General features: G+C 37.8%; 1 protein-coding gene across 2 annotated transcripts; it reads right to left on the bottom strand.

The window, feature by feature from the left end:
* Window positions 1–500: 500 nt before the first annotated feature.
* Window positions 501–24,945, bottom strand: drd2l (dopamine receptor D2 like). 2 transcript variants are annotated; one of them, XM_044357963.1, is made up of 9 exons: window positions 24,576–24,945; window positions 23,806–24,069; window positions 12,156–12,560; window positions 10,198–10,307; window positions 7,881–8,017; window positions 4,115–4,332; window positions 2,876–2,959; window positions 2,298–2,652; window positions 501–1,576 (listed from the first exon to the last, which is right to left on the bottom strand). In XM_044357963.1, the coding sequence occupies exons 3-9, from the start codon at window positions 12,531–12,533 to the stop codon at window positions 1,380–1,382; spliced, it is 1,479 nt and encodes a 492-aa protein (XP_044213898.1). In that variant the 5' UTR covers window positions 12,534–12,560; window positions 23,806–24,069; window positions 24,576–24,945; the 3' UTR covers window positions 501–1,379. The 2 variants fall into 2 exon arrangements, with proteins under 2 accessions (XP_044213898.1, XP_044213897.1); XM_044357962.1 differs by lacking the exon at window positions 24,576–24,945 and having other exon boundaries at window positions 23,806–24,133.
* Window positions 24,946–25,084: the final 139 nt, after the last annotated feature.

Genomic DNA, 25,084 nt, shown 5'->3' with positions numbered 1-25,084 from the left:
GTTTTGGCTGAAATTCTTTTAATAGTATCAAATGGCATTACAGCATAAAAACTATTGTAACATGAATTACAGCAATCAAACCAATGTTCTAGCCATGCTCAGTGACAGGAGGTGTTTTTAGATAATCAGTGAGAGGAAATCAAATTATGAAGCACAACTTACCTAAAGGTTTTGGGAAAAGATACATAAAAACACACATACAAGCACAACTCCTCCAATCTCAGTATTGAAAAACAGGAGAAAATCCCTGTGGCCCTGTGGCCAGGGAAGGATGGAGAAGGTTTTGAATAGAAGGCTTGCCCAAAATCCGCGTGTGTGGAGTCCTGTCTGAATTTCCTTTACTAAAAATACTACATATATTGAGCAATACTGAGGGTAAAAAAACACCCTTTGGAATGAATAAAGTTGCATCTTATCTCATATTTTAATTATGATGATGATTATTTCAAAATGAAACAAGCAATGACAGAAAATGTTTTATTATCATCATTATTCGTTAACCACTAAGATGATTATTTACAACACCAAAATTTACATGTATTCACACTTATTTAATGCAAAAAAAATGTACACATTACATTGGATGAAAGCTATCTTCACTCTCTACTTTTTTTGAATATTCCATCAATATGCCATCAATCACCAAATCAATAACTCTACCTTAATGTAACAGTGGGTTGTTAAAAAATGTGAAAAATGTTCGGAGCCTTGGGCATGAGAATAAAAATAAAAGTTTTGTGCTGGATCCTTATGTTAACTTATTCCAGTCCTCTGAGAACAATGAGCACATACAAAGAAGAAACAGGACGTTGCTTGTCTAGATTACAAGAAAATACAACAGCCAGAGTCCAACACAAAACAAATCTTCAAATAAATTGGAAAAACAGTCACGTCTCAGCGAGTCTCACATATGTGCAGCGGGCTCTCAGTTGGGATGCTGCGGAGAGATCCTCAATCCTAACATATTCCCTTTTCAGAGTGTATGTACATAACACAGTGCATGTCTCCTTTTCCATACATATCTCTAGCTTGTTTGTGTTTCTTGTAGCTGTCTTTTACTTGTCTCACATTCTGGACTCCTTCTTTTGTGATCATCTATGTGTTTTCATTCCTCCCATATCGCATGTTCTCTCTTTCTTCAGCCCTGTCTGAGCTGCTCGTTACATTTCACTTGTCTCTAATATTCACCCAGCTGGCTTGAACCACTTTGACTCAAAAGTCTTCCCTGTGCATTGTCTCATCTTCCTCTTCCTGTGTATAAAAAACTGCTCCTACTTATTTCTACTTTCTCCACTACTCTCTCTCTCTTACCTCTGCTCTCAAACAAACGTCAGGCTTTATGTTTTCTTGACAGTTGACGTTTCTCATCTCTCTGACTCTCAGCAATGTAGGATCTTGATGAAGGCTTTGCGAAACTCAATGTTGAAAGTGGTGTAGATGACAGGGTTGACGGCACTGTTGAGGTATCCCAGCCAAGTGACAGCGCTGTACAGCGAGGGTGAGATACAGCAGCTCCTGCAGTGAGCTCTCAGCACGTGGGTCAGGAAGAAGGGCAGCCAGCAGATGATGAACACACCTTGGAAACAGGGACAGAATGTGGATTAGCAAAAAGTTGTTGTTTCCTGCTCCAAGAAGACTCAGAGTTTAATGAAAAATTAACAGGTGATAGAAAGTGAACAGGAAAAACTGGTAGAAAATGCAAGTTAGATTATGCGCCAGTCACTCAAAGTAAGAACGAACAAAACAAATAAGCAAAATTGTTAAACTGAGTGTTTTACACTAAAAAGGGTATTTTACAATCCTACTTTACCAAAGATCTTCATGTTATCGATTTATTTTCTATCTGAATTTATAATCAAAATAAACATGGATAAAATCCTCATCAATGAAAAATAAACATCTAAAAGTCAAAAGAAAAAATAGTTATCTGAACAAAATATGTGAAGTAATTTGAGATGGAATTTCACATTTCACAAATTAAATTATGTCACATTTGCATGGGATTATTGTTCACAGTTGCTGCAACACAACATAATTGCCCCTAATAATATTTGTCTTGTGTGACTAAATCTTAACGAGTACACACAAGTTCATTGTCTCTATCTGATTTGAGAATATATGCAATTATTTTAGTATCTTTACTTATTCATGAACATGAGTTTGTTTGTATATCACTCAGGCAACTCCGAGTGAGCACACACACACACCCAGAGTGACAGACTACAAGTGTACCGAGTATGTGTACATGCTCCGAAGATGAACATCTCATAAGTTAGTCTGCACTTTCCTCCGCTCACCGAGTACAATAGCAAGCATCTGCGTGGCCTTTCTCTCCTTCTGCTGTGACAGCCTCCCTCTCACCCTCTCCTTGCTGATCCCCCATTTCTCTCTGCCTCCGCTGCGCTCCCTCCATCCCTCACGTCCCCTCATGCCATCCTCGAGGGTGGGGGGGCGAGGCGTCAAGGCCGATCGTGTCACGGTTGAGGGAAGAACCGGGGCGGGTCCAACCGAGATGGACAGAGAGATCCTGGCCCGTCCAGAGTGGGAGGAAGTTTGGGGAGCAGGGGCAGGAGCAAGGCTTTGCTCAGTCTGTGGCAGGAACTGACCCGGCTCCACCTCGAGGGGATGGACCACTGCTTCCTTCACTAGCGTCTGACTCACAGAGAAGGAGGAAGATGGGTGAGGGGGGTAGGAATGAGGGGCCAAACAATGTTGTGGATGCTTGGTTGTAAAGATGAAATGAGGAGGAGGAAATGTAACTCGGAGGGACATTTATGGATGTGAAAGGTAGAATGGGAAACAGGGAGCAAGCAGAGCATCACTGTAGATGCAGCAGATTTGTGTGTTGCTGAATTGATTCGGTTAAAAGACTCACCACTTTCTTGCGCTGGGGTGCAGCGGTGGCGGGCCTCAGGATCAGGGCGCACAGCTTCACATCCTCCGGTTGTGTACACTTATTCTGAGAGCGAAGGTGGCAGCACATAGAAAAAAGAGAAAATATACTAAAGAAGATACCAACTGATACCGGATATTTGAGGTTGATGCTTTTAGCTTAAACATAAACAAACATTTTTGATAAGAAACACTTAAATTTGGTTAGATTTTTTGTTACATATCAGCCAAAATTTACACTGATAGAGATTTGCGATATGTTAAAATCATACAATATATTGACCATGCCAGTGTATTGATTGGGCTCTGTTTTAAAGTACATATATAGTACACACTGTATACTGTAAAAGAAGACAGCAGATAAAATACATGTCAAGAAATCCCAGAGTAGTACTCTTCCTGCTTTTACTGGCCAGATGAACAGTGGCCTCGGTTTGCCCTCTAGTCAGCTCTAGAGCTGAACAATCATTTCTGATTTTCTTTTGTAATTTAGTTTCAACTACTTTAAATGTCAAGTTTAAAAAATGTCTCTTACTGTGGAGACGATTACCTGATATTGTTGTTTTAGCCTTCAACCTGACTTACTCAACAAAAAATACAAACAGGCTCATCAGGCCAGTCATTACAAATTCAATTTGTGCAGCCAGACATTGTTCAAAACAAAAGATATGTATTTTAAATTATAGTGGAGATCCCAAAGTCTCCAAAGATACCAAATATTCCAGGCTGAATTTGAGGGAAATGTTTACAAAATTGTGCATATGACTTTAGGTATATTTCTATTTAATGGACTGGTGCAGCCATAAAAACACTTGGGTTTGTATATTTCATTGAGTGTAAATGTCATGTAGGTTCAATGAAGAGCTGGAACAGGCTGATACAGAATATTTGATGGTTCCAGTGTGTCAGTGGTAGCAACAAAGATTTTTAAAATACAATATGATGGCAAAGCAACCTTACACTTAAAACAGCTTTTGAAGTTTCAGAACTGATATCAGAAAGTTATTTAGCTCCATTTTTCAAAATTATTATAGTCTTCATCACAACTTTTCTGATGATACAATCAATGTTGATTTAGGCCAGTGGGTCAACATCCATCAATGGCAAAATGATTGCTGGACAAGAGAAGGGAGAACACACACAGTCTGTGGAGTGAAGTGCTTAAAATTAATCAAGAGATTTGTTCTAAGTCAATTTGTTTTCAGCTGATTTACCACTCTACCTTCCTGTGTCGATGACCTTCTCCGGCTTCAGTCCCGCCTTGAGCATGGAGGCCATGTCTGCGCGGCGGTGCGGTGCGTCTGCCTCGTTTGCGCAGCACCACACAGATCTGCGCATACACCAGCAAAGTTACAATGAAGGGAACGTAGAAGGAGGCAACAGATGAGTACACGACAAAGGCTGGGTCTGCAAAGGAGCATGTGGTGCCTTCGCGGCTAGCTGGAGGAGAGAAAGAAAAAGAGGGAAATTACGAGAAAATGTACAGAAATAATACTAGACTATTAGAGACTATTATAGAATACTACAAGATGTCAGTGCTTTTTATGGCAAAAGATCTTGTTTTAATCAGAAATATGTCAAATTATAAAAGCAAAACAATGGAAATGTTGAGGTTGAAAGTCCATTATTGACCTTGGAAACAGCAGCTGAGAAAACAAATTCACCACATGGTCCATTTAATAGCTGTCCTGGAGCTTTTGATCGTATCACACAATCTTCTGCAACAGATGGAGTTTGCCCAGTTGTCAGAGAATTGCAGATGTTTAACCCGCCCTCTGGCTTTTGATGGATGAAGTTGACACATTTATTTATTTCATGTTGCAGCAAGTTACACTATGGATAAATAAATAAATAAATAAATAAAATTATAAATAGATAAATGTGTGAATAAATAGATAAGTATATAAATATATATATATATATGTGTGTGTGTGTGTGTGTGTGTGTGTGTGTGTGTGTATGTAAAATGAATGAATAAATAAATGAATAAATACACAAATAATTTTAACATTTATATACTTAATGTCTCATTTAATTTGTGATTTATTTATTTCCAGTGACAATTAAGTATTAAATTCCATAATTTTTTATTGATTCATTTATTTAAGAATTTAATTATATAATTATTAATGAATTTATATTAGTTTCAGCCCTTAAAAGAACAGCTATTAAACTGACCTCGTGGTGAGATTGTTTTCTCAGCACCTGAAACACAGTTTTTATGTGATATAAACTTTCATACACATATTTGAAATGCAATTTGATCATTTTAACCCTTACACACCGTTCAGGTCAAATTTAACCAAGAACATATAAGAACATATAAGAATTAAAATATTTTAACTTCTTTTTGTGCAGCTGATGCACATTTTTGTACATAGAGTGTATTCCAGGTTAAATTTGACTGATATTTATTTAAAAAAATGTAAAAATCACCATTCAAAAATATTGTTGCATTCTTCACATTCAATAAACATTCATTGAAATCATGATGGCTGTTATGTTCTCCTGTTTTAGGTAACATAGGACCATAATATAGTGTTTTCCTCCATAAACAAATCTCTCTCTGCTCCCGGAAAGCTTCATTAAAGATTAATACCAAATTTGTTAAGGACTGATAAGGTAATTATGAATGAAAAACATATTTGTGGTTCAGAAGTTTGGTGTAGAGACTAATTATGAGGGGGTGCTGTGAAGGGTCAGATTATGAACAGTATGTATGGGTTAAGTACACTGACACGGAAATTTAAGAAACAGTTTGATTTGACATCATACAAAATCCTGCTGTATTTGGACCCACAAGTGAGGCCACTGGATGTCAACTCTCACATTACAGCTTGTTTCCTGCTAGCTCTCAAGTGCTTTCCTTTGAGTTCAATGCAAGCACATTCAAAGCTTAAGTCCCTGCTCAAAGCTGCCTTCATTAAGGCAGAGGTTAGCAGCTGAGCATCTTCACTCTTGATCCTTTTGTGAGTCAACGAACAAATCGAGGATTATGTGTGCCCACTTGTTTGCCGGGCAGATGTCGCCTGTCACTGCCTCAATGAATACAACATATGGAAATCTTACTGATTGGTCTGTGTCTGTGCTAATGGATATTTAAGTATAAAGCATGCCAATTTGCTGTGTGCTAAGGTTTGTTGGTCGAGCAGACGTACGGGATTTGTTTACTCTCTCGTCAAAGGTTGATAATCAAATTCAGGGACAGATGGACCAGGATATTGCAGAGGCTGTGTGTGCATAAGAAAGTGTGCACGGTGCTCTATTAGTGACTTGAGTCTTTCCTTTAAGACTCTAAATGACACCTCAGAGGATGATGAAGCATGAAGACACAACACTACTAAGTTTTGAAAAACCTGTTAACAGCTGTGGGCTAAAGTAACTATGAAGGACCCAATCTTCAATTTTACATGAGCATAAGTTAAAAGAGGAGGCATTTCTTAACATGCACTGGTGTAGAACAGGCCATGTATGACCAAGCAGCAATCACTTTATCTACATTTCTTCCAGTGGTCTCTACAGTAGATACTGGACTCGCAACCATAAAAATGGAGGATCCCCTACCCCCCCAAAGAAGTTTATTTAAACCACTTTGATGTGATGTGTGATAATGTACCTTGATTATGGATGTGACATGGTTTCTCTACTGAAGTTTGAAAAGTTTTATTGTCCACCTACTGTTCTCTGTAAACTTCAGAAGTGCTTTTCACAGTAAATAACATTGTTAAATATCAATATATCATAGGTAAATTATAGTAACAGTAATGGTCTCGACACTCAGTTGTCTTGGAGACTTGACCAATGGAATTTCTATCATGTCTTAAAACTGGTCACAGTGTCAACTAGGAAAATGTTAAAGTCATTAACCAAGATGAAAACAAGATGTGGCTAAAAGCTCTAGAAGATTTCCAGTGTCCTAAAAAAATTTCACTAAACCATGTTTCCTATATATGCTGTTTATTCCTGTCACAGACCTCCAGATTACCAAAGCTTCTCTCTGTCATTTCCCTGAACAGTTTGTTGCCATCAAACTCTCATTTGTCCTGCTATTTAAAGGACAGGTTCACAATTTTAACGACAGTCAAGTGCCCATATGGGTTCATTGCTAGCTATAATCATTCCTCCTGTTCATACTGGCAATTAAAAGATCCCCTTCAAATGCACTTTCAATGTAATGGGGTGATAGTGATGTGGGCTAAAATCCACAAGCCTCCTTCTGTGCAAAAATGCAGTTCAAAGTTTATCTGAGGCTTATATGAGTCTGAGTTACTCATATCAAGTAGATATCTGCCATATTTACAGTCTTTTTAGCATCAAATTCCCTCTTTGTGTTTCCTCAGACAGTTTCCCTGATGAGCTGTTGTGGCAGTATAGTAACAAAAAGAGGGACTTAAAACATTAAAAGACTGTAATGTTGAAATGTATCTACCTGACTCATTTGGATGAAGATTCATATTAGCTTCAGATACATTTTTAAATACATTTTTGCACGGAAGGAGGCTTGTGGATTTTGTCCCCCATCACTTACACTGTAAGTGCATTATTAAGGGATCTTCTAATGGTCAGTATGAGCAAGAGGAATGATTATGGCAAGAAAAACTTATTTCAATGTTAATTTGGGAAACTGACTACTGAGGCATTTCATTCTATGACATTTATTACAGCTACAGCTATCTAGGCCTCTAGAGCCCTTCTGGTGACAAAAGCTCCTGCTAAATTAACACGAACATGATTATATGAACATGAATAAACCTATCTGGAACAATTCTGACATAGTTTTAAGTTATTTCACTGCCGGTGTGCACAAAAAGGGGTCCTGGCTTTAGGGAAAACACTGTTTACACTTCCAGTACCACCTGTTTTGTAGAAATGCATGACTGAATTTCACTGTCCCACTTTCTAGACTGTACAGGCCTGGATTTTTCTGACAACACCTAAATGAATAAGTGTGGAGTAACTTGAGAGGAGGGATCAGATGGTGCTGTTACCAGTGTTGTTGAGTCCAAACAGTAAAGGACAGGAGATGGCAAAAGAGAGGAACCACACCACAGCAATCATCACCGCCACCCTTCTCCTGGAACTGTATCTAGTGTTGTAGAGCATCGGCATGGCCACTGCTGTGTATCTGCAATAGTACATACACACAGACACATAAACAAACAGATAACACATTAAAATGCCTCTCACAAACTCATGCAGTTGGACACATTCGTCAATACAGAATAAACACATATATGTGCATCTTCATGTTCACACATACTGTATTTTAAACCAAATTCAGGCAGTTGATAAAGAGCACAGACAAACAAATTCCCAGTTTCCCCTTAAACAGACAAAAGCTGTCAATGCCTGTTTCACAGCCACAAGGACACAAAACACACAACTGCCAGCATGTCAAAACCAATTAAAAGTCATCTGCTGTAAGTGGAGGTGTCAGCAGTCATCTTCAGTGAGCTGCTGTAATCCAGGCTGTGGGCAGAGGGTCACGGACACAAACACAGAGCTTTAGTTACCCAAGACTCTACAGATGAAACTCAGTTTTCGATAGATTTAATTTTCAGGAAGTCTTTGTTGTTTTAGGTGTTCAAATCTGCAATATATTATCTAGGAGTGTTAGAGCTATACTTGTGTTTTTAAAGTCTCTCCCAGCTGGAGGGCAATAGGGACAATAATGCATTTTAACTGAATTTTGTTGCAACATTAATTATTAAGAATTAAAAATGTGTAAATCTTGATGAAGAGGAAACTGTGCATGTCTGCCTTGCTTTGCCATACATAAGCAAAATTAAGAGTCTGCAGCCGAGCTAGCAGCTCTGTGAGGCTGCACCTAGGCACAGCTTTGAGCTAAATGCTGACATGAGCATGCTAATATGCTCACAATGACAATGATAAAATGCTGATGCCATACATAATGTTAACATGTTCACCATCTTAGTTTAGCCTGTTAGCATGCTAACATTTGCTTATTAAAGCCAAACACAAAGTACAGCTGAGGTTGATGGGAATGTCAGTAGTTTTCCTGATGTTTGGTCATGAACCAAAGTATTGGACAAATTGAAATTGTAACCACCGAAGTTATTAGAATTTATCCCGCAGGGGGAAGTGACGTCTGTACCTGTAAGTTTAATGGCTATCCATCCAATAGTTGTTGAGATATTTGACTAAAAAACAAAAATGTCAACCTCATGGTGGCGCTAGAGGAAAAGTCAGGAGAAACCAAAATAAATAAGGATTCATCCTCTGCGGACCATGAATTTTTGTACAAAGGTTCACGGCACCCGACTGACCGAACAACATGGTCATCCCTGGAGCAATGCCACTAGCATTGGCTAAAATCAGCCTAATTACACACTAATTAGAGACACTAAATATGATTACTTTTTTAGCATTTATGCAAATTTTTGTAATGACTTTATATCTCCCAGTATTGGAGGACTATGTATAAAAAGAGCTACATTTCCTTGATTCTTCAACTGATGTGAATATAAGCACCCTCAAATTAAACATGTCAGAAATTCCCTTCAACATGCTGGAGCATAAAGTCCAGACAGCTTTCTGCCTGCAGCATATATTTAAAGCTTCGACAAAGCAATTAGACTCTATCCTTAGATATTGCAACAAATTACAGTCTAAACTGCTGCAGCCTCAATGTGTCACTTTGTCAGAGGAATTAGGACGCAGCTGCAGACAGCCTGCCCGCTGGGTGTCTGGTCCCATGAAGAGGGCATCAAGTAGGATGCCAAATCATTGAACATAGTGTCCTTGATCCAAGAAAAACAAAATGAACACTAATGACAGCAGACATTGTAAAAGTCGTAGTACAACCCTGTTATTGCGTGCTGAAAGACAAACAGATGACTACAGTATGCAAGGCCTCTGTCCTGCTGCTTGATGACAACTGGATGATGGATGCATCTTTAAAGTTTTTAGTGGACGCCTATGTATATGTGTGTGTGTGTGTGTGTGTGTGTGTGTGTGTGTGAATACAGGGATGTGCGTTGCCTGCTCTTTGTTTAGCCCCCCTTTGTTGGGCCCCACCTGCACCAATCAAGATCAAGTTTAGGGGAGAATACACGGTAAAGAAATGGTCTTGGTTCTGGATACAAATATTTCTCATCAACTAACTTCTTCTCTTGCTACAAGGGAATTTTGGAGAGAAATATTAATTGTGATAGAGAAAGAAAGAAGATGAGAGTGTGTGTTAAAAGTCCAATAAACAAGACGATACACATCAAGTAAAGAGAAATACACCCCGCAAAGTAAACTAAAGAGCAAAGTAAGAGTAAAGTTAAAGGAAGAATGCACCTGTCGATGCTGATGGCACAGAGGTTGAGGATACTGGCGGTGCACATCATGACGTCCAGGGTGAGCAGGATGTCACAGTGGATGAGACTGAAGCGCCACTCCCCGACCACCTTCAAGCAAAAAAAAAACAACAACTGAACTTTCATTTTAAAGTTCTGCACGTTTCAAGGACTTAAATTTCTTCTCTCATTTTGTAAATTTTATTCAGTGTTCAATAAAATGTGTTAGAGCAGCATTAATATTAACAAGGCTGGATCTCTCAGTGGTATATTTAGTATTTAATTAGACTTTTTCTTTACTGTAAGCCAACATGATTCACTTCTGAAGTGACCCACTTTACCCACAAAGAATGCTGTAATTATTGCTTTCCCCCTGAACATTAATTGTTCATCATATGTGAGACATTTTTTCGTAATTCTCAGACTGAATCCATTATTTAAGGATTTTTATTCTATTCATTTAGGTTTATGAGCCTCAGTTGAAACAACTGCATTGATTATTGGCACTGATAGTAGAGACTAATGGATTAGGGAATGAACCTACAACTATTTTGATAACTGATTTATGGTTTGAGTCACTTTTCAGCCAGAATGCCAAAGATTTTTCTGGTTTCAGCCTCTCAAATGTGATTATTTGCTACTTTTTTTCTCTAATGTGAAAATAAAGTGATAATCTTTGGATTTTTTGACTGTTTATTAGACAAAACGTAATTTGAAGATGTCACCTTAGGCTGTGCAATTATGATGAACAGTTTTTACTATTTTATGATATTTTATAGACAAATTGATTAGTCTAGCATTCAAAAAAATAATCCTAAATGTTAGTTGCAACCCCGGTAGAAACTGTGATGTAGTGAGTGGAGCGGTATCTTGCAGGAGCTAATATGAATGTTACAGACACTGGAAAAATTTGCTATAATGCAGGCAGAAAGTGGACAGCTGCCATCATTACTGTAGTATGAAATTGAATACAAGAAAATATGGTAAATTATTATGGGCTTAACCTTGCATGTAAATGCATCATCTTCTCATACACCATATGCCATATAAATACAGTACTAGATAATGTTAATATTCCGGTTTGTCAGCTTCATGTCTTTTGTCTGTTCTCTGTATTTGGGCAAGCTGTATAGTTGGTTACAGAGCTGAACACAATAGTCAATTAATCAGTTAGACAGTTGACAGAAATTAAATTGACAGCTATCTTAATGATCAATTAATAATTTTTAAGCAAAAATACCAAACATTCTCCAGTTCCAACTTCTCAGCTGGGAAAATTTGCTACTTTTTCTTTGTCTTAAGTGATAGTAAACAAGCAATTTGATGAGCACCTTGGACTGTAGGAAACTGAGATGGACATTTTTAGCAATTTTCTGACATTTTATAGACCATAATTGAGAAAATAATTGGCAGATTATTTGATAACAAAAATTATTGTTACTTGCAGACCCAGCTGGTTACATAAATTTTGTGAAAACATGAAAACACTAAATTGCCACACTTAATACAAATCTGTTCTGTAGCTGCGGCTCTGAAAGCTGATATTCCTGCATCTGTTTCTATGGCAAATTACATAAACTTAGAGAAAACAGGGACTCAACAACATTTTTATCCAATTTTTTTCTGACTGCATCAAGTTTTTTTCTTGCTCAAAAAATCGAAAACAGAAACATAAACAAAATACAGTAAAAATAAAGGAACAATCAATTTCATGTACAATTACACTGAATATTACAAATTATGTTTACATCTAATTTTGTATTTTTATCTTCTAAATTCTGTGTATATTGTGTTTATAGTTTTTATATTTAATTCTCAACTGTTTGGTTATCTATGGTGGCCGGGAGGGAACACAAAGTGAGAATTTTATTGTACAGTGCAGTGTTCTCTGTGCATATGACAATAAAGATTTGATTTGATTTAAAAACACACCATGTACACAAACAAGCACTCACACACCTCCATGTAGACGCCCCAGGGCATGACCAGCGTGGCCAGCAGCAGGTCGGACACAGCCAGGGAGACAATGAGGTAGTTAGTGGTGGTCTGGAGAGCACGCTCCCGCGACACCGCCACACACACCAGCACGTTACCAAACACCACGCAGAAGATCAGGAGCACCAGCAGCACCGCGTAGAAGTTGTATGGAGGAGAGGAGGCTGATGGCGAGCTGGTACAGTTAGAGGAAGTCAGTGAGGAGGAGGAGGAGGAGGTGGTGGGGAAGGATATGGGGGAGTACGAAGGGTCATGGGTGACAAGGATGGAGAAATTGTGCTCAAAGGACAAGAGAGGAAAGGAGGGACGGGAGGTCTCATCTGACTCATTCAGTAAAGTCATGATCTCGCTCCAGTGGACATGGCCAGTCTGAAAATTGATCACAGAAAGAGAGGAAGAAAAGAATAATGACACTGGGACCCTTCATGGATCATTGTGCACTCAATTCAGCGTTTCACAATAGATCCAACAAAGATTAGCTTCCAAGTGTGACAGCAGAGGAAAATGAAAGAAAAGGTTATTGTGGCACCAGTATCTTTGGTTTCTTAGCAGGACATGCATACAGACATTACAACACTAATTCTGTCAAGGTTACCTGATTTAGTCTAAACCACTGACTGACAGAAATAAAAGATCTCAGATCTCAACAGGTTCCTTTTCACCTCTGGTGCTCTTAAAAGGTCAACTGAAAGGAAGTAACTCAAATTCATGGAGAGGGGAACAACTGTCACTACACATAAATTCTGTAAAACTTGTAAAACTCAGTTAAAGTTCTGCAGTACTTCAAACAGTCAACAGACTCAACAGGTTGGTTACACAAAGCAACTTCTTCTTCTCGCAAGATTTTATGTTTCAACCAGTTGCCTGGCATCTTCTCATTTTTTTCTGCTGACATTGACACTAAAGGTGCCCTGTGTTTCTTGTAAACAAACAAAAGTTATCTATACATTAACTACTTCTCACCAAAATGCACCGTATGCATCCTTGAGGACTAACAAATGTGTAGAATGCCTTTCCTTCTTCATAAAACATTTGCAACACCAACTTTAAAAAAAGTATTTTAAATTGTGCATGTTTACATCCATGTTTGCGTTCTAGCAGTCTCGTTCTTCTCTATGTTTGTTGGTGCATTACTGCCACCAACTGTGGATCAGTGGAACAGCATGAACCCAAAGGCAGGATATGAAGTGCATTACTAATGGTAAAAACTACAAAGGGTACCATTAATCTGCGTACTTCTTTGTATCAATTATAATTTTAATTCACTGCTATGTGCTTTTTGCATTTATTATTCACTGACTATTATCTTTAAGCCAAATTGCCCCTCTGGAACATAAAAGCTCTACTCCACTCTAATCTAGAGCACAAATGTGGCTATTGCTGGTGAATAATTGATTTAGAGTGAGTTAAACCTGAATTAACAGATTTTTTTTTGTTTTTGTTTTTTTTTTCTTGGCCACTTGGGGGCAGTTGTGAACAGCATTGACATTTCATAAACTTTTAAGGTGATACATTGAATTAGTTAGCAAACAGTTGCTCATTTACACATCCAGCAGTTACAGAGCAACATTATCATTTGGATCATTTGAAGTCTTTCTCTGTCCACCTGGTGAAAATAAGTCCAATAATCACTCTTCATTAGCTCTGTTTTTGATGTCTACCAACTCCTGAGGGAAATATCTGGCTCTTTAGCTGCTAAATGCTCCACTATGTTCACCAGCTAGTTCTTAACTGTGTTCTTTTGGCATTTGGTGTTGAGCAGATGGTTTTTTAGAGCTTTTTCTCTGAAAACAGCTGCGTCCTACAGCTGAAAATGACACTATGATAGCGTTGAAAATGAACCAAAACAGTAAAGTTGCAGCTGAACAGCAAAACAATGAGCTGAAACTCACTATCCGAATAGCCGAGAACTGCAGAGTCGCTGATAGTTCTCTGTAGGTTCACTACGAGCAACGCCCCTCACATTACACACTGTCATTTGATAGATTAAGGACAGAATTTAGAGAGCAGTTCTCATGACCAATGACAAAGCAGAAGGCAAGTGACATTTGCAAACTCTCTCTCTCTCTCTCACACACACACACACACACACACCTGTTTGGAAGCTTGGCCAGGTCGTGCATGAGAATAGAGACAAACAAGTCTATTCATACTTTGGGGGGGTGTGGGGGAGGGGGTTATTGCTTCAGCATACAGATAGACCGTGGAGAAGTGGATTATGCTGTAGCAGTGGTGGTCTTTGGGTGTTTTAATACTTTCTTTTCACCATAAAAACCTGTCAGTATTTGATTCCATTGGAACTGCCAAATCCAAGCTGACTGCAGCCTCTGTTCTGCATGAAAGAGCAAACATTTTACAGCAACATTTGAAGAGAACATAGAAGAGAGGGGATTGCTTGATACTCAAAAGACTCATTTTAAATACATTCAGAAACTGATTTCTGTGTATAATTTAAGGAAAGAAATTTGACATTTATAGAACTGTCACCTTATTATTCTGAGTTAAAAATCAAAAGCTAAAACCAATGAACGAAAAAAGCCACAAATTTGTGGGCTGGCTTTGCGATGCAACATTTGCAAAGATCACCATTAGTGACCCGCTGCTGAAGGTTTTTTTATGTTTCGGCAGAGGAGACGTGACGAGGATATCATAACTTTTCTTCCCTCTCTCTTATCTCTCTTTCCTTCTGTTCTGACACACTCGAACAACTGGGCTGTATAATAGCATGCAAAAAGCTGAATTAAATATTTATCAGAGACAGGAAGTTGAAACAGATGACTGACTCACAGCATCTCTCCTGTATGAACTTTCCTGTCAGTGCCAAGGTCGTGAATGAATTCAGTGAGATTTTCGCCACCTTAACACCACCTACACACCACCTACACACCATCATGTCTTACAGTATATATCGCTTGTCTTTCTCTGACCCTGTAATCTGCATTTCTAATCACTACATATCCAAGATGGGTTGACAAATCAATAAACTATCCCACCTGTTGACCACCACCGGCCACAGTCCCTGAAGAAGACATTATTCTTTGTGGCACATGTATTGATTTCACACTGTTAGGCATTGATTTGACTCAGTGGAGGACTTGATGTGGAGTAGCAAAGACATCATTATTGTGGTGGAGGTCAGTCCAATCATTACAGGGGGCAGCAGTGTGCAGAAGTGAAGGGCAAGACCTGCGTTCAGCTGGAGAAGCTCATTTCAAGCCTCCATGAAGGCAAGTGTCCAACCGCTGAAGTGTCCTTCAGTAAATGGCTAGCTGGCTAATTTCAGCTGGTTAAAAACTAAAATAAAAACATTAACAACAAGAAGGCACCAAGAGTTGTCAACGCTCTGCCAAAAGCTGCACAATTGTGTAAATGTGTTATTTTAACAAAAGACAATATTTAAATAATTTAAATCATCAGGATGGGCATCAAACTTCTACTACAAGATGTTTTTTGTTGTTGTCATTCATGGGAAAAAAGCAAAAATCTTCAGACCATGTTAAAAAATGCAAAATTACAAAAAGTCAGATTCTGTCTGTTGATTAATCAATTTATTAGTTTGTAACTATTTTGGAAGTCTTCTTTGTCTGACATGGAAGTTGAAGTCCCCCTCCACTGAAAAAGTGTTTTGCTTATTGTTAGTTCAGTTGGATGTTTGAGCTTCACTGTGCAGAATGATGCATGTGCAGAGTTTGACACCAGAAGGCTGTTTACACATTCATCTGCTGAAGGGGGAAGTTTATTTATTTATTTATCAGAGTTTGAGCCACGCATCTCATTTTCATGAATTTTAACAAGGTTATTGTACTTGTGTGTGTAAAAACCAAACCAGACACAAATTTCTATTCAAAGCAGAGTATCTTTTACTCTTTTTTTAATTTTTTTTTATTAAAACATGTCTGGAGGGACTCTTTAACAATATCTCTTTGGATTTTGCGCTTTTTTCACTGTATTAATATATATTTTTACTTTTTATAGACAAAACAAAAATTGATTGATTAATTGAGAAAAAAGTTGATAGATTAATCAATAAGGACAATAATTAGCAGTTGCAGTCCTAAACTGAATCACTTGGTCCTTGGCAAAAAGCAAAACTTTCAGCTTGGGCTGCAACAAATTGTTATATTCACATTAAATTAAACCGCTGATTGTTTTCTCAATCTCGGTTAATCAATTAATTGTCTATAAAATATCAGAAAAGAGTGAAAAATGTCCATCACAACTTACTTGTTTTGTCTGACCAACACATCAAAACCCAAAGATATTGAATTTACTATCACATAAGAGAAAGAAAAGCAACAAATCGTCATGAATGACAGCTGTACCGAGGGAAAGTTTGGCATTTTTGCTTGAAAATGATAATTAATCAATTATCAAAATAGCTGCTGATTATTTTTCTGTTGGTCATCTAATTGATTAATCAACTAATCATTGCACTGATTGTTTCACTGAAATTTGTTAACATGTTTTTGAGATATCACACTCAATAGCGAAAAGTTAAAAAAAACAAACAAAAAAAAAAAAAACCCAAAACAAATAAGACCAAAAATTCATTTTTTGGCAGAATTTCTTTTCTTTTCTCTTCTTTCTTTCTTTTTTTAACAAAAAGAAAACTTGAGCTATACTAAACTAATTTCACCTCAGTTAACTTCATAAATGAGTTCAAAGATGTCAAAGATGAAGAGAAAGATGCCCCAAAGACAGAGTACCAGACCAGGAAAAGGCCGTGTGCTAACAGAGTATTGTGCTTCACTAAAGAAGTCAGTAGTAATCAGCAGAGGAGAGGATGAAGTCTTCAAACTGTACTGGGTCACGCTTTACCGAAAAGCAAATTAGTTTGTTAGTATAAAATAAAACCTATCAGAAAAAAAAGATCAGATTTGGAGCTAATATAATATTACGATTAATTTGATCATAAAAAAACTCTCTTATACAAAATTCTCCACACATTCTCTTTATAATCCAAAATAAACAAAGTAATCTCAGCTAAGGAATAGACCTTGTGGTGACATTAATTTGCCAACAAAGAAATCTCTTTCTTGCATTACAACTAAAGTCAAACACTGTAAGCAAACTGGAAAGTCCAAAGACTGAGAGATCAGAACAGAGAGGAGCATCAGCTGTGTTTAGTTTTGTTTGTGACCTTCAGAAGTGACACATTAATGAAGTGGGCGGTGAAAATCACCATGTGTGACAGAAAAACCAAGATCAATGTTTGAAATGTCTCACTGATGTACAAACTGGAACTGTCTCATCCCAACAATAATGACTTAAGGATAAAAACAGTCAAAAGTAATGTGTTGGTTGTGAAAGTGATTAAAAATGCTATCAAAGTGTGTTATGTCCAAATGGATGGTACATCATTTAACAGCCTTAGAAAAAAACAATTTATTCCAAATAAGGAAAAGTAGAATGATTCCTATAAATATCCCTGGAGCTTATTTCATTCATCTCATAACATTGCAGTCATGCCAACACACGCAATATAAATGCTGCTATTGTTTGTCAAATTCATGCATAACATTGTAGCATGTCCTCCAAGATACATTCATTTTGTCGTAGGACAAACTAACAAGATGCTGTAGGGAATGCCGAGGCTCAAATTTACCAGTACTGATTTATTAATACTGGGTCACTGAAGACCAAACCTGTAAACTGTAAATCAATTAAACTTTACAATCTTTTTCTAAATCAGTATGGGCTTTTCTATTTGGCTGATTTACAGCTGTGTGATTTACTTTTGGTTCTGCTGACACGGTTCAAACAGGTCTGTGGTGTGAACTCACCGGAAAAATGACAACGCTGGTTTGTTTGCTTCAACGCTTAAAGTGACATATGTTTACATTTTCCTAACAAGTGACATCATGGAGGAGGTTGGAGGGGGTGGAGGGGGTTACATGTAAATATTGCCTGATTTTGACACTGGAGACCACAGTTCACAGCCTGTTTCCTGACAGTCAATGTTGGTTTCTTTGAACCATTCTCATAACCTGCCTTATAGTTGCAGCGATAGATGCATAAGAAAACACTCTTATGAATGATTTTTGTTACTCATATATGTCGTTTTCTGCACCAACAAACGACCTATTTTGTTGTTTAGGTATGCATACATGTTGGTCAGGGATCATTTTACAGCATATTCATTTACTAAATAGATTAGACTCCATAAAAGTTTGCTGCATCCGAGTAACAACACTGCTTTTTAAGTTTCTTGACTCAACCTCAACATGTATAATTTCTACTGGAAGAAATATGCAAGCAGAAAGTAAAGTGAGTGTTCAGATAATAAATAGGTCACCCTGTTTGGCTCTGACAAGCATTAGGGTGACACCATGAGCAGTTTTTATTGATTGTAAAGGGAAGGCCATTATATCGGTTTATCGGTTTCCTTTCAAAACAAGGTGCAATGATCACTGATCTGAGACGTCAATTCAATTTCACACATGGCCACTAAAGCAAAGCTGCATAACTGCATGTTACCGCATGCCGTGTCATGTCTGACACTGTGCATACACAAGTGCAACAGCCGGGTCTCTGAGATCATGGCTACAAATGTCATTAGATTTATTTTGGTGTAATTCTTAACGTCAGATTTTATGGGATCATATTGCTGTTTGGACAGAGAACAGCACTTAAGGAGAAGTTTTCACTGCATCTGCATTATTTTTTCCCCTTTCAATGCAAGCATCAACACTTTCATGTCTGTTTTTTAGCCATGCTAGTGGCTCTAAGGGTGGCAGACCACCACTGACATGAATCTTTTACACACCCTCATGGTTTGGTTCTGAAACAATTAATCCTAACGACTTTTTCTCTGTCACCATTTGTTAACATTTTGGTTTTCATTTACATGTCTTGCCATAAAAATTGGCACTGACATTAATGGTCCCCCTCAGGAATAACTCCCTTTACTTTTCATCTGCAGTACATTTGTAATAGTACTTCATTTCTCCAGTACTTTGATTTATGTTCTGCAAAACAACAACAACAATGTATAATTTTGCGAGCTCCTACTGAAACGATTTCTTTAATTGAAAACATAAATCCCACATATCCTATTTGCTCCCTGTGCTGCATTTTTTTTCTGATTGCCCTTCATACTTTCAGTCACCATGAATATTGCTTCTCATTCTTGCTCATGCCTCATTAAGGACATAGAAGTTTCTGAGTTATGTGAATGAGCAATGACCTCAGAACTATGTCCCCCAAACTTCTGTGGAATGAGCTTGATGTGTATAATGCAAAAGTAGAAAAAGACAAAACTTTCTCTGTGGGGTAATTAAGTCAGAATCAGGCTGGAAACTTGTCCAATTAATTTACAATTAATTAATTTTCAGTTACCAGTGAAGCTTTAACCAAATAAAAGACAGATTTACCATAACCTTAACCAAAGTTGTTCATTGTTAGATAACTGTTAAGGAAAAGCTTAAAGTTTTACGAGACTGTGTTGTCCAAACAACAACCAGTGAGACACTGCCCAGATGTATTCCAAGGTATAGATTGTTGTGTAATTAAATCAGCTCTTCTGATGCAACTTATTTGACGCTGTTGCTCATTAGAACCTTAATTTACTTTGCACAGATTCACATTTATTATGGGTAGAGCAAAGTCTCATTTGAGTCTGAGCTACATGGAGCCATGACATCACTCAAGAATTCATGGAGACAGATATAAAATGTAATGAGAGAGCAATGCTGCATGCAAAAGTTGCATCTTATTCAGAATAAACCAGCGGAGACAACGTGTTTGCAGATAAAAAGGTGTGATGATACAAAGGTAGAGCTCTTTAATGATACAAATATGCTTCTTCTTTTATTTTTAATAGAAGCGATCTATTAAAAATAAGTGGAAGTGAAAAATATCTTAGTTTACATAACAATATTTGGTGGTACATTAGTTTGATGTTATGTGGGGAACATGACTCAGTATACACTTTAATAAGTCTTTGTTTTTTTCATTAAGACATTTGCCTTCAAACAAAGAACTGAGACAAAGTCAATTTACCACTTTTACTTCACCTGCCCCCACTACTGCTTCAGGCTACACCGCGAGTCCATCATTTGTTTTTCTAGCCTGCACATTTAAAATGCATTGGGTTAAACACATGATGAAACAAGGATTGTCTTTGTTGGAAAACCGTTTTGCAATATTTTGCACTACTGCACAGAACAAATACATCAAGGGGTGCATAATATGCCAAATGGAAATTCTGTAAATTGAAAACGCTGAGCACTCTGGCCCTGATTAAAAAGAAAATGCAGAAACGAAGCAGCTGTAGTTGATATCGATATCATGCCTTGTGCTTTTTCAATGTTAAAAAATAATAATCTCTTATTTACCCTTCAAGAGTCAAGCTTGTGATTTCTTTTTGTGCTTTGTAATTACTCTACAATTTCCTGTTTTGATTTCATTTTCTTATACAAATGACCCCACACTCCAATCCTGTGTTATCCGGTGCCCTTTTTTTTTTTTTTGGGCGTCATCCAGAAATCCTGTTCTGAATCTCCCTTCAATAACCTCCTCCAGCCACCCTCCCTCCATCCTCTCCTCTTATCTCCTTCTCCTGTTTAATCTCCTGTTTCTCCTCCTCTGTAGCTCCTCTCTGGAGACACTTGACAGGTCTATTACGTTGTTGGCCTTGTCTGCCCCCAATACCATAGGAAGAAAAAAAAAAAAAAAATACAGAACACTCCTTCAAATTTTACCCCGGCTCTGCTAAGGCTATGAGCTGGCCTACAATAAATCTTTCATTTCTTTCATGGAGAGGCAGGAATGAGTCGCGGCCATTGGGAATGATGCGGATGTGCGGCTGCAGTATAATAAGCTCTCTGCTGAGTTCAGGGCAGAAAATATTTACTGTTGTCTCACACTTTGCAACCTCATTTCTTCTCTCGATCACTCCCAGAACTCTTGGTGATACCTTTAACAAGCACCCGGCCACTTTTGGAAACAAATAAAACTACAGGATGCCGTATTTAGTTGTTCTATATCAATGTGATATATCAATATATCACATGAAAAATTCATAAGTGTAAAAATACACCTGTTTTTTTTCAATCAATCAAACAAGACAGCATTGTTTCCTCTCAACTGAGTTGCTTTGAGCAACTGCAGCAATTCAGAAGTACACCTGTGATATTATGTGTTTTTCCCTGAGCTGCTCTAAAACTGCACATCCCCCATATGGTTATATACACTCAATCAGCAACCTGTGAAGCACCATAGCTCCAATTATGATGAAATGACACCTTATACTACACCCACAGTACATGACTTCCAGTGTTAATGAAGGAGAAGGATAGATAAAAAGAAGAGTCACACCTTCTCATCACAAAACTGATTGAAGAAAAGGTTGACTGTGTGTTTCAACTATTACGGTAAAGTGCAGGCAAGCTATTGAGACAGTTATAAATAAAATATTAGTTTGCTTCATCTAAATCGCTCCTGCAATAGATAATCTGCCAAAAAAATGATCAGAGAGATGAAATGAGCTCCAGAGCAGAGAGGGAGTGAGGATCCAGTCTGTGACATATGATGAATGTTTTCTGGTGTTATAAACTAATAGAATCTGTCTCGTGATTTGAGTATCTCATTGACTGATTAACAAAATATAGAGGAAATCACTTCAGCACCGACTCACATGAGGAGACCTCAACCCCGGGGGGTGGTGCTCCAAAACCAACCGCTAACATATTTTATTCAGGAAGCAATTTTGCATTTTCTCCATCTTTTATTTAAAATGAGAGAGACTGCAGATTTTGGGATTCAGCTCCAAATGGTGTGTTCTTGACGTGTGCAGCTTTGATATTAAAGTCAAGTTAAACTAACACGCTATCACACACCAGCTGTTGAGGAGAAAGTGTTTCAGTGTGGCATGTGATAATAGAAAGAAAACTGCAAAAGCCAGTTTGATTCACCCTATCTGCTGCTGGACAATTACCTATAGATTCAGAATGACTACTTCTAGTAACAATTTGGATCAAGATACAGATGGTATACACATTAAAAGTCAGGGTTGGCTGCTTCTACAAAGTAGAACATGGATATCAGTGCCAAATATGTTTACCTTGCCTGTTTAAATTCTACAGTTCAGTCTTTTTTCCTTCAATTGAGCTTTATTATCTTGCGAGAAAACGTCCAAACTACACATAAGGGCAATTAGGAGATTTGTGGCCACCAGAGGGTATCACAAATGAGAACTATATTAAAGGTAATATACCTGTGTCCTCAATCCAAATTGATGAAAGGTGATTTTATTATTTCATCAATGCATCATTACTCTGAATCTTCAGTGGACAACTATGCAATGTACACAATACAATGTGAACCATATGAATGTTTGTGCAAAGGGGAATTGTGCATGTTTCTGGAGTATCTCCACAGAAACGTAACCAGACCAAGGGGAGTAATGAAATTCAAACTTTTTAGGACCTCTAAGGGACAGAGGTGATATAAAAAAAAAAAAACAAAACAAAACATTTTGATTCTTGGGTCTAACAATAAATGTGTCCTTCTCACAACCTCTCAACATATACGGGCAGAAAATTAAAGTGCACTACTCATACTGAACAATATTGGACTTGAGTCTAATGATATATTTTTGTAAAGTGTATATTTCATAAATTTGTGGTCCATACTACTGTTTTTTCTGTGGAGTGTAGTTTTATGTTGTTTTTATTTATGGGTATTTATTTCTTAAGTTTTTTGTGATCAGTATTAGGATGGGATGGACACTGCAGTTTCCATGTTTTTATCAATGAATAAATTGAACCTCGAACCCCTTACATGTCTGTTTTACACCGTATGTTGTATTTAATTTTGGATTTGTTGTGTTTTTTTTTTTAACTGAGAGTGTCTTAAAATTTTCACTGTAAGCTTCATGTTGTTCTTACAAACATAATGATAAAACTAACTGTTTTGTACCTGTTGTTAAGTCCTCAGTATTAGAGCAACAATTAATCGATAAATTGATTAGTCGATCAACAGAAAATGAATTGTCAGTTGTTTTGACAATTTAATTATCATTTAAAGTAATTTTTTAAGCAAAAATGCCAAACATTTGCTGATTCCAGCTTATCAAATGTGACGATTTAATGCTTTTCTTTGTCATATATGACAGTAAATTTAATATATATGGGTTTTTGGACAGGTCTGGTCAGACAAAACAAGACATTTGCGAAGGTCACCTTTGACTCTGGGAAATTATAACATTTTTATAGCATTTTATAATATTTTCTGACATTTGATTAATCGATTAATTGAGAATAATTGACAGATTAATCAATAATAAAAGTTGTAGTATAGTATCTATAAGAATTGAATTCTTTACAAATACATTTGCCAAAAAATATTTTTTCAAACACAGAGCTGTCACTTAAGCATCACATTTACAAAGTCTCATTTTTTGTTTAACTACAGCAGAAAGTTGTCGATTCATCCATCACCAGAAAAAAAGTCAAATAATCATTAAAACGTTAAAAAAAAAAAACCACAGTAACAAGTTCCTCACAGTGAGTGTAGGCTACATGCTCAGGGATTCATTTAAATTGACAGAGATCCTACTATAGCACCAAAAATCTGTTTTTCAACCACTTTGAAGATTTTCATCATCACTTACCCTCTCCTGGCAGAGCTGCTTACATCCAGGTCCGCTCTCCTCTCAGGGACACCAGGGGAGAAACCAGCGGTCAGGCTGCAGCATCCCATCCACAAATTTACAGCCGAGCCACCCACTTTGACCTCAGTGAGTGAGTGTGAGGTCCACACGCCGCTGCTCAGTCATATAGTTCCCTTCCTATGTGGTGTCGGTGTCGGCGAAAGAGGCCGAGTCGGCGCGGCGGGAGTCTGATAGATGAGCCGCGGAGGAAGACGATGGAAATAGCTGAAGGAGCAGAGAAGAGGAGGAGGAGGTTTCACGCAGAGTTTCGGTACACTATAGGAGAAAAAAAAAATATCCAGAGCTGCCGCTGAGACAGCCCCGTAGCCAGAACAAATTGAACGGGATAGCATTCAGGTTTTACTGGGGGCCGGGCTTTAAACATAGTTGGAAACGTATAGCCTACTTTTACAGGGGAAAAATGCCAATACCAAAAGAGAACCCCTCATATTAAGATAATGCTTAACAACGCGTGCTTTAATACAAAAACACATTACAAACTTGCTAATTACATACTTAACAGAAATAGGATTCACGTGAATCGCGATGCATTTTCTAATACAAACATAATGAACAAAAACAAGAATTTTGCTGGGCAAAAGCTGATTAATTTGACCAAAATACCACATCATAACAAGCCTGAACACTGTTGGCCTAAATTTGAACCACAGCTCAGTGAACTCGACCTCACAGCGAGGTCACAGTTTCTAAACGCACTCCTCAACACTCACCTACAGTTTTTTGAACCACCGGTGTGGGATCTCCTGAGGACCTTCTTCCATTCATTCAGGCATTTGCATGTGACGTCTCTCTCCAAGGCCAGCTGCGCCCTGCGCTCATGGCGCATGGACCGACGGTGGTCAGTGGAGACATTCCTCAGGAATATTCACACATGGCAGTAAACGCACAAGTGTTAATCCAAGTTAATCCAAAATCATAGCAGCCACTACAATTGGCATGGCTTCCAGCGTTTTGTGGTAGGCTATTTTTAGAGGAGTTTTTGTGTTGTCCATCTCTCTTTTGCCTCCAAACCAAACATTCTGTTTCAATGATGGTTGACTTTACTTGATCAGGTCTCTCGTTTCCAAGATTATCTAGAGGCTGAAGTAGTGGTCCACTGACAGTTACACCCGAACTGACAACAGCGGTTAGGCTCCAGCCGCAGGGTTTACATTAAATGGGACATATCAAGCCTATGCTTTTCCTTATTTTCAGTCATATAATGTTATAATGTCTGATT

Source organism: Thunnus albacares, chromosome 8 (assembly GCF_914725855.1).
Source record: "Thunnus albacares chromosome 8, fThuAlb1.1, whole genome shotgun sequence".
NCBI lineage: Eukaryota > Metazoa > Chordata > Actinopteri > Scombriformes > Scombridae > Thunnus > Thunnus albacares.
The sequence above is the reverse complement of the archived record's forward strand: the minus strand, read 5'-3'. Positions and strand labels throughout refer to the sequence as shown.

What these genes read in the sequence shown, in the direction of transcription:
- drd2l (XM_044357963.1), bottom strand. Translation starts at nt 12,533, where the DNA reads ATGACTTTACTGAATGAGTCAGATGAGACCTCCCGTCCCTCCTTTCCT. An exon ending in CCTGGGGCGTCTACATGGAG is followed by an intron (nt 10,308 to 12,155) that starts GTGTGTGAGTGC and finishes TTTTGCTTGAAG; the next exon opens with GTGGTCGGGGAGTGGCGCTT. An exon ending in AAGGTCATCGACACAGGAAG is followed by an intron (nt 2,960 to 4,114) that starts GTAGAGTGGTAA and finishes CTTCGCTCTCAG; the next exon opens with AATAAGTGTACACAACCGGA.